This window comes from Suricata suricatta, chromosome 16 (genome assembly GCF_006229205.1).
Source record: "Suricata suricatta isolate VVHF042 chromosome 16, meerkat_22Aug2017_6uvM2_HiC, whole genome shotgun sequence".
NCBI lineage: Eukaryota > Metazoa > Chordata > Mammalia > Carnivora > Herpestidae > Suricata > Suricata suricatta.
In genome coordinates this window covers 51115159-51131337 of record NC_043715.1, presented here as the reverse complement: position 1 = coordinate 51131337, position 16179 = coordinate 51115159, and the positions used below count along the sequence as shown (strand labels likewise).

General features: G+C 54.3%; 2 protein-coding genes across 2 annotated transcripts in view; one reads left to right on the top strand and one right to left on the bottom strand.

The window, feature by feature from the left end:
- Positions 1 to 10742, bottom strand: part of TRPM4 (transient receptor potential cation channel subfamily M member 4) — a 32846-nt gene extending 22104 nt beyond the window's left edge. Inside the window, exons 1-9 of the mRNA XM_029925657.1 lie at positions 10562 to 10742; positions 10187 to 10254; positions 5721 to 5895; positions 5170 to 5350; positions 4857 to 5020; positions 4552 to 4735; positions 3265 to 3326; positions 2774 to 2965; positions 2367 to 2466 (exon numbers count right to left, since the gene is read on the bottom strand). Coding sequence (XP_029781517.1) covers positions 2367 to 2466; positions 2774 to 2965; positions 3265 to 3326; positions 4552 to 4735; positions 4857 to 5020; positions 5170 to 5350; positions 5721 to 5895; positions 10187 to 10254; positions 10562 to 10585 — 1150 coding nt within the window. The 5' untranslated portion in view covers positions 10586 to 10742. The remainder of the gene's footprint in view (positions 1 to 2366; positions 2467 to 2773; positions 2966 to 3264; positions 3327 to 4551; positions 4736 to 4856; positions 5021 to 5169; positions 5351 to 5720; positions 5896 to 10186; positions 10255 to 10561) is intronic.
- Positions 10743 to 11949: 1207 nt separating this feature from the next.
- On the top strand, positions 11950 to 16063 carry HRC (histidine rich calcium binding protein). The gene is made up of 6 exons (XM_029925021.1): positions 11950 to 14174; positions 14250 to 14320; positions 14835 to 14903; positions 15169 to 15223; positions 15697 to 15733; positions 15919 to 16063. The coding sequence occupies exons 1-6, from the start codon at positions 12131 to 12133 to the stop codon at positions 15953 to 15955; spliced, it is 2313 nt and encodes a 770-aa protein (XP_029780881.1). The 5' UTR covers positions 11950 to 12130; the 3' UTR covers positions 15956 to 16063.
- Positions 16064 to 16179: the final 116 nt, after the last annotated feature.

Below are 16179 nucleotides of genomic sequence, written 5' to 3'. Positions count from 1 at the left end.
TGGAATTATATTAAGAAGGGCTCTCGTGTAGGGGCGCCTGGGTGGCTCAGTCGGTTAAGCATCTGACTTTGGCACGGGTCACGATCTCACAGGTCTTGAGTTGGAGCCCTGCGGTCGGGCTCCGTGCTGACAGATCAGAACCTGGAGCCTGCTTCGGATTCTGTGTCCCCCTCTCTCACTGTCCCTCCCCTGTGCGCTGTCTCTCTCTCAAAAATAAATAAACATAAAAAACAGTTTTTTAAAGCAAAAGAGCTCATTTGTCGACCCGCCCGCGGGGACCAGGCACTGTTCATGAGGGGTCCCTGAGGCTCATGACAGTCCTGCTAGGTAATATCTCCATTTTTCAGAGAGAGAAACTGAGGCTCAGAGGAGGGAAGTCTCTTTCTCAAGGTCACACAGAAAGGCAGGGGCCAAACTGGTGTTCCAGTTTAGCTTTATCTGCCGCCAAAGTCAAAAGTAACTGCTCTTGTCGGTTAAGCATCTAATTCTTGATTTCAGCTCAGGTCCTGATCTCAGGGTTTGTGACGTTGAGCCCACTATCAAGACCAGCCCTGACGGTGCAGAGCTTGGTTGGGATTCTCTGACTCCCTCTCTCTCTGCTCCTCTCTCTCTCGCAAAAATAAATAAAAAATTAAAAAAAAATAATAACTGCTCTTTCTGCTACACCACAGAACACGATGGATACAACTGGAGTGAGGATCTGGGCAGAGAACGAATTATAAATTAACACTATGCCTCTCAGGAGTTTTTATCTATGTGAGTGTTTCCCCTGTAAAATTTCTGACACCAAAAATGACCCTCCCCACCTTCATCCACGCTGAGTTCTAGGAATCCTCGTTACCACTTTTTTTCATGTTTATTTTTGAGAGAGCGCAAGCTGGGGAGGGGCAGAGAGAGGGGAATAGAGGATCCTTAGTGGGCTCTGGGCAGACAGCAGAGAGCCCGATGCGGGGCTCGAATTCACAAACCGCGAGATCATGACCTGAGCAGAAGTCAGATGCTCAACCGACTGAGCCACTCAGGACTCCTTACCATTTATTGATCCCAGCTCCCCATCTTACTAGGTCCAGATTCTACTAGCTCTTCAAGGCCCTCTGAAATGTCACCTCCTCCTTGTCTCTTTACTGACAGTGGTTCCTCCCCTATGCTTTGATCTTAAATTTTACTTAAGGTTGTGTCCGAACAACCCTTGTAGGATCTGGTGTCCTTACGAGCAGGAAATAGATCTCTTTAATCTCTGGAACCTAAGTTGATGTTTGTTGAGTGAATAAATGACCCCCAGCCCCAACCTCTACCAGGCAGCCATTATGGTCCCAACCTTGGTTTTTGTCATTCATTCTTAGAGTGAAATCCTGCGAACTCCTCAGCGGGAAATGGTTTTCTGGTTCATCTCTGACTCCCCTACACCTCAGTGCTTAAAACAGATTAGAGCCATGTAGGAAAGGAAGAAAGAAAGAGTGGTTGAATAGATGGAAGATTGGATGGATGGATGGATGGATGGATGGAAGGAAGAATAGATGGATGGTTGGATGGAAGGATGGATGGATGGATAGATGGATGATGGATGGTTGGATGGAAGGATGGATGGATGGATGGATGGATAGATGGACGGATGGATGGATGGAAGGATGGATAGATGGATGGATGGATGGATGGAAGAATGGATGGATGGATGGATGGTTGGATGGATGGACGGAAGGAAGAATAGATGGATGGTTGGATGGATGGACGGAAGGAAGAATAGATGGATGGTTGGATGGATGGATGGATGGATGGATGGAAGGATGGGTGGATGGATGGATGGAAGAATGGATGGATGGACGAATGGATGGAAGGATGGATAGATGGATGGATGGATGATGGATGGATGGAAGAATGGATGGAAGGATGGATGGAAGGAAGGAAGGATGGATGGATGGATGGGTGGGTGGATGGATGGATGGGTGGGTGGATGGATGGATGGATGGATGGATGGATGGATAGATGGATGGATACAAGAATAATGAGTGGATGGAATGGTCAATAGATACGTGAGTGGACAGGTAGACGGATGGGTGACTGGATGGAAGAATGAAGGATGAATGCAATAATGGGGAGATGGAAAGATCAGTGTACAGATGGATGGATGCAGGCATGCATGGATCCAACAGAAAGAAAGCAATGTTGGCATATAATGAAAGTATCCTGGGAAAACTGTCCCAACGGCACCCTGCAGAGCCCCAAGAAACATGGCCAAGGGGAATGATGAAAGAAAGAGATAAAAAGAGCCCAACTTAGATCAGAGAGGACGGGTAAAGTACCCTGGGCAGGAAAGGTGCCCAAAGCTAAGCTGAGAGAGGGGAGGAATCTGGGGGTCCGAGGCTTACCTTTGACAAGGGCCCTCAAAACAATGGTCTCAAATTCCTCAGGGCCATCCTCAGATGAATAGACTGTCAGCAGCTCCTTCCGGGTCATGATCCTCTCCACCTGCAGAAGACCACCTTCCGCACTCCCAGCCCAACTTCACCTGGGCCCTGTCCACAGAGTCACAGGAGACCATTCCCCTCCAGGACCTCATAGTCTAGGTGCCCAGCACCCTTTACTCCCAGAACCTGGGAGTCTGGGCCCCCAGGCCTCTCCTCCCTCAAATCCACGAGGCTGGGCCTCCACTCTCCTCTTCCCTGAAATCCAGGGCTCCAAGTCCTCAGCGTCCTCACTGCTCAAGACCCAGGAGCCCAGAGCCCCAGCTCCCTCCCATTTCAGCATCCAGAGTTGGGCCCCCCAAGTATCATACCTGAGCCTGCAGGACCTCAGGGTTCCCTTTGGGGAAGAAACGCCTAATCCGATCTCGGACTTCACCTTGGCTGCTCCCCCCTCTCCCTGGAGCCAGAGTGTCTTCCAGGATCTCCGCCAGGCAGTCCGCAGCTCCCCCGGACCCAGCCACCAGGAGGCAGGGGAGCTGAGCCTGGGTGGCGTTCTCTATCCGCTACAGGATACAGGGGGCAGTCAGGTCCAGGAGTCGGGCCCCAGGCCACCTCCAGGCTTAGACCCAGGCGTCTGGACCCCTAGACCTGTTTGATTGATTGATTGACTGATTGATTTATAGCACAAGAGGGGTAGGGACAAAGAGAGACAAAGAGGGAGAGTCTCAGGGAGGCTCCATGTCCCGCATGGAGCCCGATGCCAGCCTCGATCTCACGACCCACGAGATCATGACCTGAGCCAAAATCAAGAGTTGGACGCTCAACGGACAGAGCCACCCAGGTGCCCCATGGGCCCCTCTACCTGTAGCATCTTCTCATCACCATCGATCAGGAGGAGGAGGACAGGGATGTCAATTCCAGTCCCTGAGGAGAGAAGAGAGCGGTGGGCTTGGTCAAGTCCCATCAGCCTTTGCCAGGGGTGGGAAAGAACCACGTTTCCCAGCAGTCCCCAGGGCAAACTTGGCTTCTGGGTAATCCTGTGTCCTGAGGCTCGCGGGAATTGTCATATCCTTGAGTGCATTGGGAGGGACTTGCTGGGGGAGGATGGGCTGGGGACCTGGACTCCTGGACTCCTGAATGAGGCAGGTATTTATGGTATGAGTCACTCCTATAAATGGCTAACGGCCTAGGAGCCAAGAAAAAATGAAGTTCAAACAAAAGATGAAGGAAATAAGGAATAGAAAGGCCTATCTAGGGGCACCTGGCTGGCTCAGTCAGTAGAGCACGAGACTCTTGATCTCAGGGTTGTGAGTTTGACCCCTACGTTGGGTATAGAGATAACTTAAAATAATTTTTAAATTTTGTTAATGTCTATTTATTTTTGAGAGAGAGAGAGACAGAATGCAAGCAGGGGAGGGGCAGAGAGAGGGAGACACCAAATCTGAAACAGGTTCCAGGCTCCGAGCTGTCAGCACAAAGCCCAATGCAGGGCTTGAACTCAGAAACCATGAGATTGTGACCTGAGCTGAAGTCGGGTGCTCAACCGACTGAGTCACTCAGGGGCCCCAAAAATAACACTTTAGGGATGCCTGGGGGGCTCACCTGGTTAAGTGTCCAACATTGGCTCAGGTCATGATCTCGCAGTTCATGGGTTCATGAGTTCAAGCCCTGTGTCAGACTCTGAGCTATCAGCTCAGATTCTGTGTCTCCCTCTCTCTGTCCCTCCCCTGCTCACATTCTGTCTTTCAACAATGAATAAACCTTAAAAAAAAAAAAATCTAAGGGGCACCTGGGTGGCTCAGTTGGTTGAGCATCCGGCTTCAGCTCAGGTCATGATCTCATGGTTCCTGGGTTCAAGCCCCGCGTCAGGCTCTGTGCTGACAGCTCAGAGCCTGGAGCCTGTCTTCAGATTCTGTGTCTTCCGCTCTCTCTGACCCTCCCCTGCTCATGCTGTTTCTCTCTCTCTCTCAAAAATAAATAAAACATTAAAAAAACTTTTTTAAATAAAAATTTAAAGCAGAGCAAATAATGGGACAAGATGCTTGACCAGAGGTAACTCCTCGGTCCCTCAATCCCCAAACCTCAACCAGACTGGACCCCTGGGATCGGGAGCCTCGAGCCGCGGTCCTAGATGGAGACTGCCTCTCACCTCCCACGCCCGTCTTCTGCTGGGCGACATAGGACTCGAAGCGCAGGCGGAAGCGGTTCTCCCCGCCCAGGCGGCCATGGGTGCCGTCATCCACCAGGAAGAAGGCTGAGTAGTTGTAATCGAGCGGAAACTGGACCCCATCTTCGGGCTCGCCGCGCCAGGGGTACTTGGCAGGGAAAGATCCCTGGGGGGCAAGCGGCCAGACCAAGGTGGTTCCCCATCAGCACCAGGCGGACCGCCACCAGCCCCTTCCTCCTCCACCCAGGATTTCCGGCCCCCTCCTTTTCCAAGACTCTGGGTCCCACCTTGGGGTTGGTGAGGAACTCTCGATTCCGAACCACGCCCCAGGGGGCCACGCCCATGGCCACCACCTTGGTGCCCCCGGTGCTGGCTGTCTGGTGGTCTCGGACAGCCACACCAACATGCCGGCCGATCCCCCTGTGCAGACCCCCGGTGACAATCCAGGCCCCTACAGGGACACACAGAGAGTGATGGTGAGGTCCAGAGACACAGGTGTGGAGAGACAGAGAGCGGGAGACAAAACCCCATGCCGAGCTGGAGGAGAGATCGCATCCCAGAGATGGGGGGGGCGGGCAGCAGCCACCCAACATCAGTCACCTGTGCTCTGGGCAGCCCGCACCAGTCCGCGTCGCAGCAGGTCCTGCAGCCAGGTCTGGAGGATGGGGCCCCCTGAGCCCCCCAGCACTGACACCACCAGGTTCGGGGCCCGGAAGCCCCATGTGCGCGTGACCAGATTGTAAACTGTAGCTGGATCCGTTCGGTCAGAGAGTCGGAGGAACTGTGGACACACAGGAGGAGGGGACACTGGGAAAGGGATGGAGACAGGAGCGGACAGCGACCCAGAGAGAATGACCCAGAGAGAATGGCACAGAAACAGAGAAAGGGATGGAGACCCAGAGAACAGAGATCCAGAGAGAGAAGGGCCGGGGGACAAAAACCCAAGGAGAAGGGACAGAGACCCAAAGAGAGGGGGGATGACTTGGAAAGACAGACGGGTGGAGAGAGATCCAGGGAAAGGCGAAGACAGGGATGGGCAAATGGGGAGACACAGCGCTCAGCCGCGGCACCCCCAGGCTCCAGCTGACAACCCCCAAGGCATGCAGCCTCTGCTCCCAGCCCCCCAGCCCGCACAGCTATGCAAGCCTCACATTGCTGGCCTTGCGGCCGGAGCCCAGGAAATCCAGGTCCCCGTAGGCATCGGTCGGCTTCTCTGTGGTGTGCAAGTCACTGTCCCACTCAGTCACCACGGCTGCCCCAAATGCATCCTCCACAGCCACTGACAGATGGACACTCCGGGGACGCCCACACTGGCACAAGTTTCCTCTGGGGAGCAGGGGGATGGGGGATCATGAACCCCAGGGAGTCCCCCCAGGGAGCCTACGTTTCCTGCAGAAGCGCCCCAAGGCCCATGTTGCCCCTGAGGTGAAAGAACAGCCAGAGCCACTTGCCCACCAGAAAAAAGCCGCTGGGGTTCAAGTTCAGGGTCCCACCCTCACTGCTACCCCCAAGGAGAAGGGCCAGCGGCCATCAGGGGCTGTCCGGCGCCCCAAAGTCCACACAGATGATATTTCTCGGGACAAGGAAAATCCAGAGGGATTCAGAGAGCACTAGAGACGGAGAGGGGACAGCTGCATGGCTCTGGACTTCACCTCTCTGAGCCTACATTTCCTCCTCAAATCAAAGACAAGGGTAACACAGCCTCCTTCGGACGATTATGAGGCATCAGTGAAATAACATAGCGTTTTCTGAAATGAGGGCTGCATACCAGACTCAGGGGAGAAACGGCTCTAAGGGAAAATGCCGCACAGAGCTTTAAATAACCTTGAATAACAGAGTGAGAAAGTCATTCCTTTTCCAGTGCTCCTGATTCCTGTTGAGGAGAGGGTTAAGCTGGGCACTAAAATATCATTAATGCCTAACCCATTGCGACTTTTTAAAGTTTATTTTTTTATTTAAGTGATCTCTATGCCCAGCGTGGGGCTTGAACTCACGACCTGGAGCTCAAGCCCCATGCTCCGCCGACTGACCAACCCATCAGTCTTTTTTCTTTTCTTTTCTTTCTTTCTTTTTTTTTTTTTTTTTTTTTTTTTGGAACTCACTGGAGTTTATTGGTTGTGACCCATTACTTTTTTTTTTAACAGAGAGAAGCCGGCCTTGGGCTCAGAAATTTGGGCTGGCAACACCATCCAGTTAGAAGGTAAATACCTTTATTTGCTTTTTGTTCTAATTGTCTCTTACCGCTTGTTTCTTTCTCTTTGTGGCAAATGGAGATTTTTCCATTTATGGTAATCATGGATGAAGCTTTTTGCTTTAAATGCACAAGTGATTGGCACGTGCATTTTAAAGAGCAAGCGACATGGGTTTACCAGATGATAGATCTACTTGAAAATGTATCTAAATCTCTTCAGTCCCTATTTCCAGAAGGGATTCAGGTAGCGGAGACCCGCATTTACGTAAGTGAAGTTAGCCTCGACTTAAGGAACAATCCACACGCAGAAGAGCGGCCATCAGGGGCGACTGGATGGCTAGGTCGGTTGAGTGTCTGACTTCGGCTCAGGTCACGATCTCACATTCATGGGTTTGAGCCCCACGTCGGGCTCTATGGTGACAGCCAGCTCAGAGCCTGGAGCCTGCTTCAGAATCTGTGTCTCCCTCTGTCTCTGACCCTCCCCTGCTCTCGCTGTCTCTCTCTCTCAAATAAATAAATAAATAAATAAACAAACAAACAAATAAAACATTAAAAAATTAAAAAAAAAGAAAGATTGGCCATCGATCCCCACACAGGATGAACAGAATACACTCAGCCCAGCTCCTGGCACAGAGAACTACAGTGAAGGACACATCCTTCCTCATTTCCCAGTCTACCTCCAGGCCCCCAGCATGCCTCAGTTTACCTTCTTGATCCTTTTGCCTATTTCAACCCCATCCCTGGACCCCCTCATTACCTTCCATCTACTTCCTACTAGCACTTGTAGGCAAAAGTTCTTCATGGAATGTTCCAGAACCTCAGCTGTCCAGTGCAGTAGACCACAGCTGCATGTGGCTCTTTATATCTACTTTTTAAAATAATTTTTAAAGTTTATTTATTTATTTTGAGAGAGAGAGGGAGAGAGAGAGAGAACACGCGCACACAAGTTGGGGGGGCGCAGAGAGAGAGGGAGACAGAGAATCCGAAGGAGCACAGGGCTCGACACAGAGGTTTGAACTCACAAACTATGACGTCATGCCCTGAGCCGAAATCAACAGTCTGACACTGCTTAACCGGCTGGTCGCTCTTTACACTTAAATAAATTAAAATTAAATACAATTAAAAATGAGTTCCTAGGTCACTCTGGCCTCTTTTAAAGTGCTCAAGAACCACATGTGGCCAGTGGTGCCATATCGGATATGGATATGGAACATTTTCCCCATTGCAGAGGGTTCTGGAGAGCGGAACTAGCGGACTCCCCCTCTGCACTTCTCACCTCCAACCTCTCCTCCTCTGTGCGGTCACCAGAGCTGAAATTGTTCCCAATAAGATCGGCAATTAGCAACATGTCCCCAAATACAATGGTCCCTATTCAGGTCTCAGGTGACTATCACAAAATAGCACTGGTCACCAATAAAAGGCTCTGATTCTAAAAAAAAAAAATCTCTTTCCTTTCTCTGGCAGGGCACCCCACGCTCCTGGCTACCTTGTCTCTGCGGCCTTCTCTCTCTCTGTGCCTCCCAGAGCCCTCGGACCACATGGCTTCCCAACTTGGGTCTCAAATTTGCCCCCAGGGGCCAAGCAAGGCATGTAAGGGAAAGAAACACAAGGTGGAAAGCGCCTGGATGTGCTGGAGGCTGGGGTGCCTGAAGTGGCATGTTCGTTTTGATGCTTGGAGAGACAGGTTTTTAAAAATACTCTTCTGTGCAGGACGTCTGGGTGGCTCAGCTGGTTAAGTATGCGACTCTTGATTTTGGCTCAGCTCACGAACTCACAGTTCATGGGTTCGAGCCCTGCGTCAGGCTCTGAGACTGCTTGGGATTCTCTGTCTCCCTCTCTCTGCCCCTCCCCCACTCTTTCTAAAAAAATACTCTTCCATGAAAAAAAAAGTTGTAGAATCACCAGTATAGCCTCTCACCCTCCTGGCCCCCCTACCTCAGGGTCAATGCCACCCTCCCCCTTCTCACTCTCTTCTTACTCTTGAAATCCATTAGTCCCCAAACTCTGGTCCCTGTCCCAGCCCTGTGTCACCCCAGCTTGGCCTGGCTCAGACCTCTTGGAGTCCCACCCAGACCCCAGCCCAGCCTCTCCCAAGGCTTCCCTAACTCCCATTCAACTTCACAAAACTCCCAGAGGGTCTTTCTACACCCAGAGCCCAGAGCCGACCCTGCCTCTCCCACACAGCACCCACCCAGCCAAGGTCCCCCCCATCGCTGCACCCCCTCTGCAGGTGAGGCCCAGAGAGGTCTGGCCGCGCCCTCGGTCACAGAGCCTTCCTGCACCTTGAACTTCGCTCCTTTCTCTAACCACACCGCACATGCTGTTCCAACACCAGGAGCCACCTTGAATTGAATCCCCGCTCTTCTCCTCCATACCGCCTTCAACTGCCACACTCCAACGCATCCCTCAAATGCCACTCACTGGCCCCCTCCTCCCCCACAAGACACCGTGTCCCCTCCCCAGCAGTCTTGCAGAGTTCCTAACTCCCTGCCCTCTGGTCCTCTTCCCACCAGCCCAGAGGTTCTGAAATGGGCTTGGCCACACTCCCCATCCGTAAAAAGGTTTAGAGCACTCACAACCCCCCAATAATGTAGATCTGTTTGTTTATTTGTAATGGCAAGCCACACCGTGCCAACAGGTTCACAGCACGAGCACACAGGAAGTTAGGAATGTGGATGTTTCCCACCCCCCAGAGATTGTCTTGAAAACAACCATAAGGTCAGAATCCACTGGAGAGACCATCCCTGAAGGCCAGGAGTTCCTCAAGGGAGGGAAACCCCCCACGGGACACATGCAAGTGTCCCTGAGCACCAAGCCCAAGCGGGGGGCCTGTGCACAGTAGTAACTGTGACCTTCCAGTGGGGCCTGAAGGCATTTTCCAGCGCAAACAATGTGCAGGGCGCTGTTCCAGAAATATCAGAAGCATTTACTCCTTTAAATCCTCACAATACTCGCTCCAGGCAGGAGGCGGCCAGTCTTTCCGTCCAGGTGACAGATGAGGCCCAGAGAGGTGAAATGATTTACCAAAAGCCACACAGCACCAATCCCAGGTGAAATTTACACCCTGGCAGGCCGGCCTCCTGATAATTATGCTCCCTTGGGAGCACTAAAGGCTTCTGGATGAATGAATGAATGAAACAGAAACTGCCAAAGGAGAAAGAAAGTGAAGCAAGGAGACACAAAGAGGAGACACAAGGAAGAAAAGAAACAGAACCAAGCCCTGGGGCTTTAACACTGATTAGGACCAGACAGGGGAAATTGGAAGCTTCCACACAGACCCAAACCCTCCCCGGAGGGGAGCGCCACCAGGGAACGCCCTTGGGAGTGTCTGCAATGACATAATGGGGGGTAGGGGGAAGTGAGCCGGGTCAGCGCCGGAAACGCTCCGGGATGCTCCGGGGTCGGTCCCAGAGGCGAGCTCCTCACCCCGAATCTGTGGGGTCAACGATGAACGTCGTGCACGTCTTCTTCTTGAAGATCTTGGGGATCCAGCCCTGAGGACAGGAACATCAGCCCTATAGGACTCGGAGTCACCCACCACCCGGCACCCTACCCGGGGACCCAGGAGTCCGGGACCCCAGCGCCTTCCTCCCTCAGCCTCAGGAGTCTTGACTCCTCTAGCCTTCCTCGCATTTGTCCCCAAGTACCAAGGAGTCCGGAGTCCCCCAGCCTCCAGAACCCCCGGAGCCTCTCCTTTGTCTGACCCCAGAATCTGGGTCTCCAGCGCCCTCCTCTCTGGGAACCAGGAGGCCAAGCGTCCAGCACCCTGTTCGTTCAGACCCGGGAGTCCCGGCCGTGTACCTGCTCCTTCTCCGGACCCACCATGCTGCCGCAGCCGCCGCCGCAACCTATCCGGCACCCTACATTCCGTCCGGCCAACCCAGACTCCAGACCCGCCCAGAACAAACCGGATCCGCCACTTCCCAGCTCAGCCCGGGGCGGTGCAGGATCTGGGGGGCGGGCAGTCTCGTGTAGAGCGAGAGGCGGGGCCTAGAGCGAGAGGCGGGGCAAAGGGCCGGGCGGGACTGCCAGACCGAGACCCACAGGGGGACAGAGACTCAGAGAGAAGGGGGCTGAAATTCAGAGAAGGGAGGGAACAGAAACCTGGGGGGGGGGGGGGAGAGAAGAGACAGGGGAACAGAGACCGAGAGAGAGGACAGAGATCCAGAGAAGGAGGGACAGAGACTCAGAGCCAGGGGAAACAGGGAAGGAAAGAGAGATGGGCAGGGATCCTAGAGGGAATGCCAACGATAGGGAAAGGGTAAATTAATGCATGGGTGGGTGGAAGGCACCAACACTTAGGTGGGGGGCAGAGAATCAGGAAGGGGCTGAACAGAGATTGGGGGAGGTACACTGACTCAGAGACAGAGAGACAAAGTTGAGTGGAGAGCAGATGCTCAGTGTGACAGGACAGAATCCTGGGGTTGGGAAGCAGGGACCCTGCGAAACCAAGTGACAGAAATGAGAGAGGGAGACCCATAAGAAGGGATAGGGACCCAAAAAGCCAGGGCAGTAGTGGCAGGGTGAGGAACGGGAGATAATGACACAGAGATAGGCAGGGCCACGTGTCTCCAGCCAGCTCTGACAGGGACAGCTGCTCCCTAGCTGGGTAACCTGAACCCCACACCCCCTCGCTGTATTTATAGCCCTGGCCCCGCCTGGTCTCCTGCCCTTGGCCCTGAGTTCCAGGGACAGCAGGTCACAGGTGCTGGTGCTGGAGCCAACTGTTTCCACCCCTGTCCAGGGCCTCCATATTGTCATCCATTCTCTCAGCAAAGGATCTCGTTCTGGCCAGAAACTCCCCCCTCCCCCGATCTAACCCCCCATCTTCCATGGCAAAGGTCTCTCCTCTCAGATGCATCCCTTCTGTCCCGACCCCCATGCCTCAGGCACCCCCGAACTTGGCCCACTAAAATTCTCACCATTACCTTTGCAGCTGCCAAACATGAACTTGTTGGCAGTCCAAAGTCAAGTCCTTGGCCCCCACTCCTGGCCAAGGAGAGACCCCCTTCACCCACCCCTTCCCCAGCTGGGAAGAGGCTGAACAGGAGGGGAGGGGCAGGCGGGGACTGACCCAGAATAACTCAGGGCTCAAAGTAAATTTAGCCACACAGAGGGGAGGAGAGAGACCCTATTGGCTGGAACATGGGGAGGGAGGGCCCGAGAGGGGGTTAGGGGGCTGCCTCAGAGGGGTGTCCAGCAGCGAGGGCCAGAGGAAGGCAGACAGAGACAGAGAGAGACACAGCAAAGGAAAGACACAGACGGAAAGAACGAGAAGGACCCCAAAAGGGCAAGGACCCCAGAACTCATCCACGAAGCTGCAGCGGCAGCTGGAGCCAGCTCTGGGCGAAGTGCTGCCTGTCTGTCCCCATGGGCCAACGTGGGCCATGGCTGCACACTTCTCTCCTCTGGGCCGCGGTGGCCAGCCTGCTCCTCCCTGCTGCCATGACCCAGCAGCTGAGAGGGGCTGGGCCGGGCCCCAGCAACTGGAACAACAATGCGGGAGTCCTGGGGCCCTCAGAGGACATGTCAGGCGAGTTTGGGCACCCCATCCACAGCCACAGAGGCCATGGAGATGAGGAGGATGTTTCTACAGAGAGCAAGTATCAATTCCGGAGCCACAGAGACCACGGAGAAGAGAATGAAGATATTTCCGGGGGACACAGGCACAGACCCCGAGACCACAGGTACCAAGACCACGAGGTCAGAGATGAGGATGTCCCCGATGAGGAGGTCTTCACAAAGCATGCTCAGCAAGCCCATGGGCACAGAGGCCACGGGAATGAAGATGTGGATGATTCAGCTGAGCATGGGCACCACGTCCCTAGCCACAGAGGCCACAGCCATGAGGACGAGGACGAGGATGACATTGTGTCGAGTGAGCATCACCGTCATATCATCAGGCATGTCCATGAAGGCCACGGAGAAGAGGATGATGAGGAGGTAGAGGAAGGGGTTGTCTCCACGGAGTATGGACACCAGGCCCACAGGCACAGAGGCCACAGGAAGGAAGAGGGTGAGGATGCCTCCGATGAACATCCCCATCACGTCCCCAGCCATGGACACCAAGGCCATGGAGAAGAAGAAGACGAAGAAGAAGATGATGATGATGATGATGTCTCCACAGAGTACGGACACCACACCCACAGTCACCTAAGCCATGGGAAGGAGGAGGATGAAGACGTCTCAGATGAACATCCTCATCATGTCCTCAGCCATGGACACCGAGGCCATGGAGGAGAAGAAGAAGAAGAAGAAGAAGAAGAAGAAGAAGAAGAAGAAGAAGAAGATGATGATGTCGTCTCCACTGAATATGCACGCCACACCCACAGGCACCAAAACCACAGGAAGGAAGAGTATGAAGACGTCTCAGAAGAACATCCCCATCATGTCCCCAGCCATGGACACCGAGGTCATGGAGAAGAAGAAGACAACGACGATGATGATGACGATGATGTCTCCACTGAGTATGGACACCAGGCCCACAGGCACGGAAGCCATGGGAAGGAGGAGGATGAAGATGTCTCAGATGAACACCATCATCATAGCCCCAGTCACAGACACCGAGGCCACAGAGAAGAAGATGAGGAAGAGGATATGTCCACTGAGTATGGACACCAGGCCCACAGGCACAGAGGTCATGGAGGTGAAGAAGATGAGGATGAGGATGTGTCCACTGAACACTGGCACCAGACTCCCAGACATACTCACAGCCTTGGAGAGGAGGAGGAGGAGGAAGAGGAGATCACAGTCAAGTTCAGCCACCAGGTTGCAAGCACCCAACCACAAGGCCACAAGAGCACTGAGGAGGAGGACATTCCAGATGAATATAAATCAGCAGTCCCAGACTATCACCACCATGAAGTCCCCAAGGAGGAAGATGAGGACATCTCTGACAGGCTTGGCCACCAGGCTCCCAGCCACAGGCAACAAGCCCACCAAGATGAAGGAACTGGCCGCAGAGGATCCATAAAAGATGAGATTAGCCACCAGCCCCCAGAATACATGGGGATCAAGGATAGAAGGCACCTGAGGGAGAGAGATTCTAAGGAGGAAGAGGAGAAGGAAGAGGGCCACAGCTCCCATGAGGAAGATGATGAAAGTTCAGAACAGGGAGAGGAACACACCCACTTTGGCAGCCTGGACCAGAAGGATGAAGAAGATGAGGAGGAAGGTCATGGCCTCAGCCTGAGTCAGGAGGAGGAGGAGGAGGAAGAAGAGGAGGAGGAGAAGAGGGAAGGGAGGGCTGAGGTTCAGGCCCCACTGAGCCAAGACCAGCAGGAGGAGGAAGAGGAGGAGGAGGAGGAAGGGCTGGAGGAAGATGAGCTCCCCTTCACCATCATCCCCAACCCACTGGCCAGGAGGGAGGTGGCTGGAGGTGGTTCCAGTGAGGAGGAAAGTGGTGAGGACACTGGTAAGTGATCTGGCCAGGTGGGGGCAGGGAGGAACAGTCAGCCTGCTTCACTGCCACGCTCTCCTGTCCCCACAGGTCTGCAAGGTGCCCCGGAGTATGGGAACTATCAGCCGGGGTCTCTGTGTGGCTACTGCTCTTTCTGCAATGTGAGTCCCCAGCCCAGGTCCAATCCAGGCTGTCCCTGGAATTTGTCCCTGGGCTCGAAGGTGCCTTGGGACTGCTCTGAGCAGAGGAGGGGGCAGGGGCAATGCCAGACCAAGATGCTTCTGGGGCCACATAGGGGATAGACTGGAGCCCAGGAGCTGGGAGGAGGCTGGGGCATTGGTCCAGGAGAGAGAGAGTGGGGTCTGAGCTGTACCTGCAGATACAGGGACAGAGGGGAGGAGGGTCCGGGACAGAGTAGAGGGTGCGTGGAATGAGGCTGGGGAGTGGCATGCTGTAAGAATGGGGAGTAGGGATGAAGAAAACACCCCAATGTGTAGCCCACAGTGACAGAGGAATGCGGTGTCATCCTGCAATAGGGGAAGCCAGGGGGTAAGGAAAGAGAGATAATGAACTTCAGGAGTTCGGGAACTGTCCAGGCGGCAGGGTGGAGGACTGGCGGGTGGCTTCCAAACGGGGTTAGGGTTTCTTTCTAAACCCGAATCCTCTGGTCCCCAGAGATGTACTGAATGTGAGAATTGTCACTGTGACGAGGAAAACATGGGAGAGCACTGCGACCAGTGCCAGGTGACACTTTTCCCGGACTTAGGTTCCACCAAGCCCCAGGGTGCCCGGGGACCCACTGGACACCCACAGTCCCAAATCCTAGACTCTGCCCTCAAACTGACCCAACCACCTATCCCTGATGCCGCCTCAACTCCACAGTCCATCCCGCCTCTGACCTTAACATCTGCCTCTGGCCCCTGTAGCACCCGCCCCTATCCTGGCTCCGCCCCTGACCACGTCTTAAATTTCAATCTCTCCCCATCCCCGCCCCCGCCCCCGCCCCCAGCACTGCCAGTTCTGCTACCTCTGCCCGCTGGTCTGCGAAACTGTCTGCACTCCAGGTGAGCATGGGCGGAACCCAGCGTTGCAAACTCCGTGGAGGCGGAGCCAAACCCCGTAGGGGAGCCCGGGAGGTTGTGGGGCGGGGCTAGGCGCGGAGGCGTGACCAAGGCTGGAAGTCTATGGGTGGAGCCGAGCGCCTCTGGAGAGGCGGGGCCTGAACCGAGGGAGGGTTTGGGACTGATGCTGAAGCCCAATAGGAAAGGGGTGGAGGCTTGAAGGGTGGGCCTAGAAGCGAAAGGGCGGGGCCAGAGCAGGTAGGATGGTAAGGATAGGGGCTTCCGGAGAACGGGAATACGCACACCAAGAAGGAAGGAGCAGGACCTTGAAAGAAGCCCCAATAGAAAGAATTCAGTTGAGGAAAGAAATTAGAAAAAAGGGGTGGAGCTACTCGTGATTCCGGATTCGGTGACTAAGTGGCCCCCTAATTTCATGTGTGGGATACCCCTCAAGCCTCTTTTCTTTTCTCCCGCAGGAAGCTACGTCGACTACTTTTCCTCCTCCCTATACCAGTAAGTGTGTGGAGGGGGACAATTTAAGGGCCCTATTTAGAGAGGCACTGCCCCCCTGAGTTACTGGACGGCCGTGGGACTCCATTTCCCTGGCGGTAAAACGGGCAGGTTAGCGATCTCTAGCTAAGCGCCTGGGGTGAGCTTTGGACACTTCGGCTGTCTAACCCCTGCATCCTCCTCGCCAGAGCCCTGGCGGACATGCTGGAAACTCCGGAACCCTGAGCCGGCGGCGCGGCTGCGGCGCAGACGCACCTCCCTCGCCCTCCCACCCCTATCCACGAGCCATATTTATTGAATTGAAGACGAATAAACGTGTTCCCCGAAACCTCATTTTCAGGCGTGGGGTCTGGATTCTCAGGGCACCAGGGAGCGCCCGGGTGGGGACTGGGGACTTGGGACTCAGGAGTCTGAGGGAGGAGGGGGTCTGGCCTCCAGGATTCCTGAGG

Coding starts and splice junctions, on each gene's coding strand:
- HRC (XM_029925021.1), top strand. CDS start 12,131: ATGGGCCAACGTGGGCCATGGCTGCACACTTCTCTCCTCTGGGCCGCG. Junction 14,175..14,249: donor GGAAAGTGGTGAGGACACTG/GTAAGTGATCTG, acceptor CTGTCCCCACAG/GTCTGCAAGGTGCCCCGGAG. Junction 14,321..14,834: donor GCTACTGCTCTTTCTGCAAT/GTGAGTCCCCAG, acceptor TCTGGTCCCCAG/AGATGTACTGAATGTGAGAA.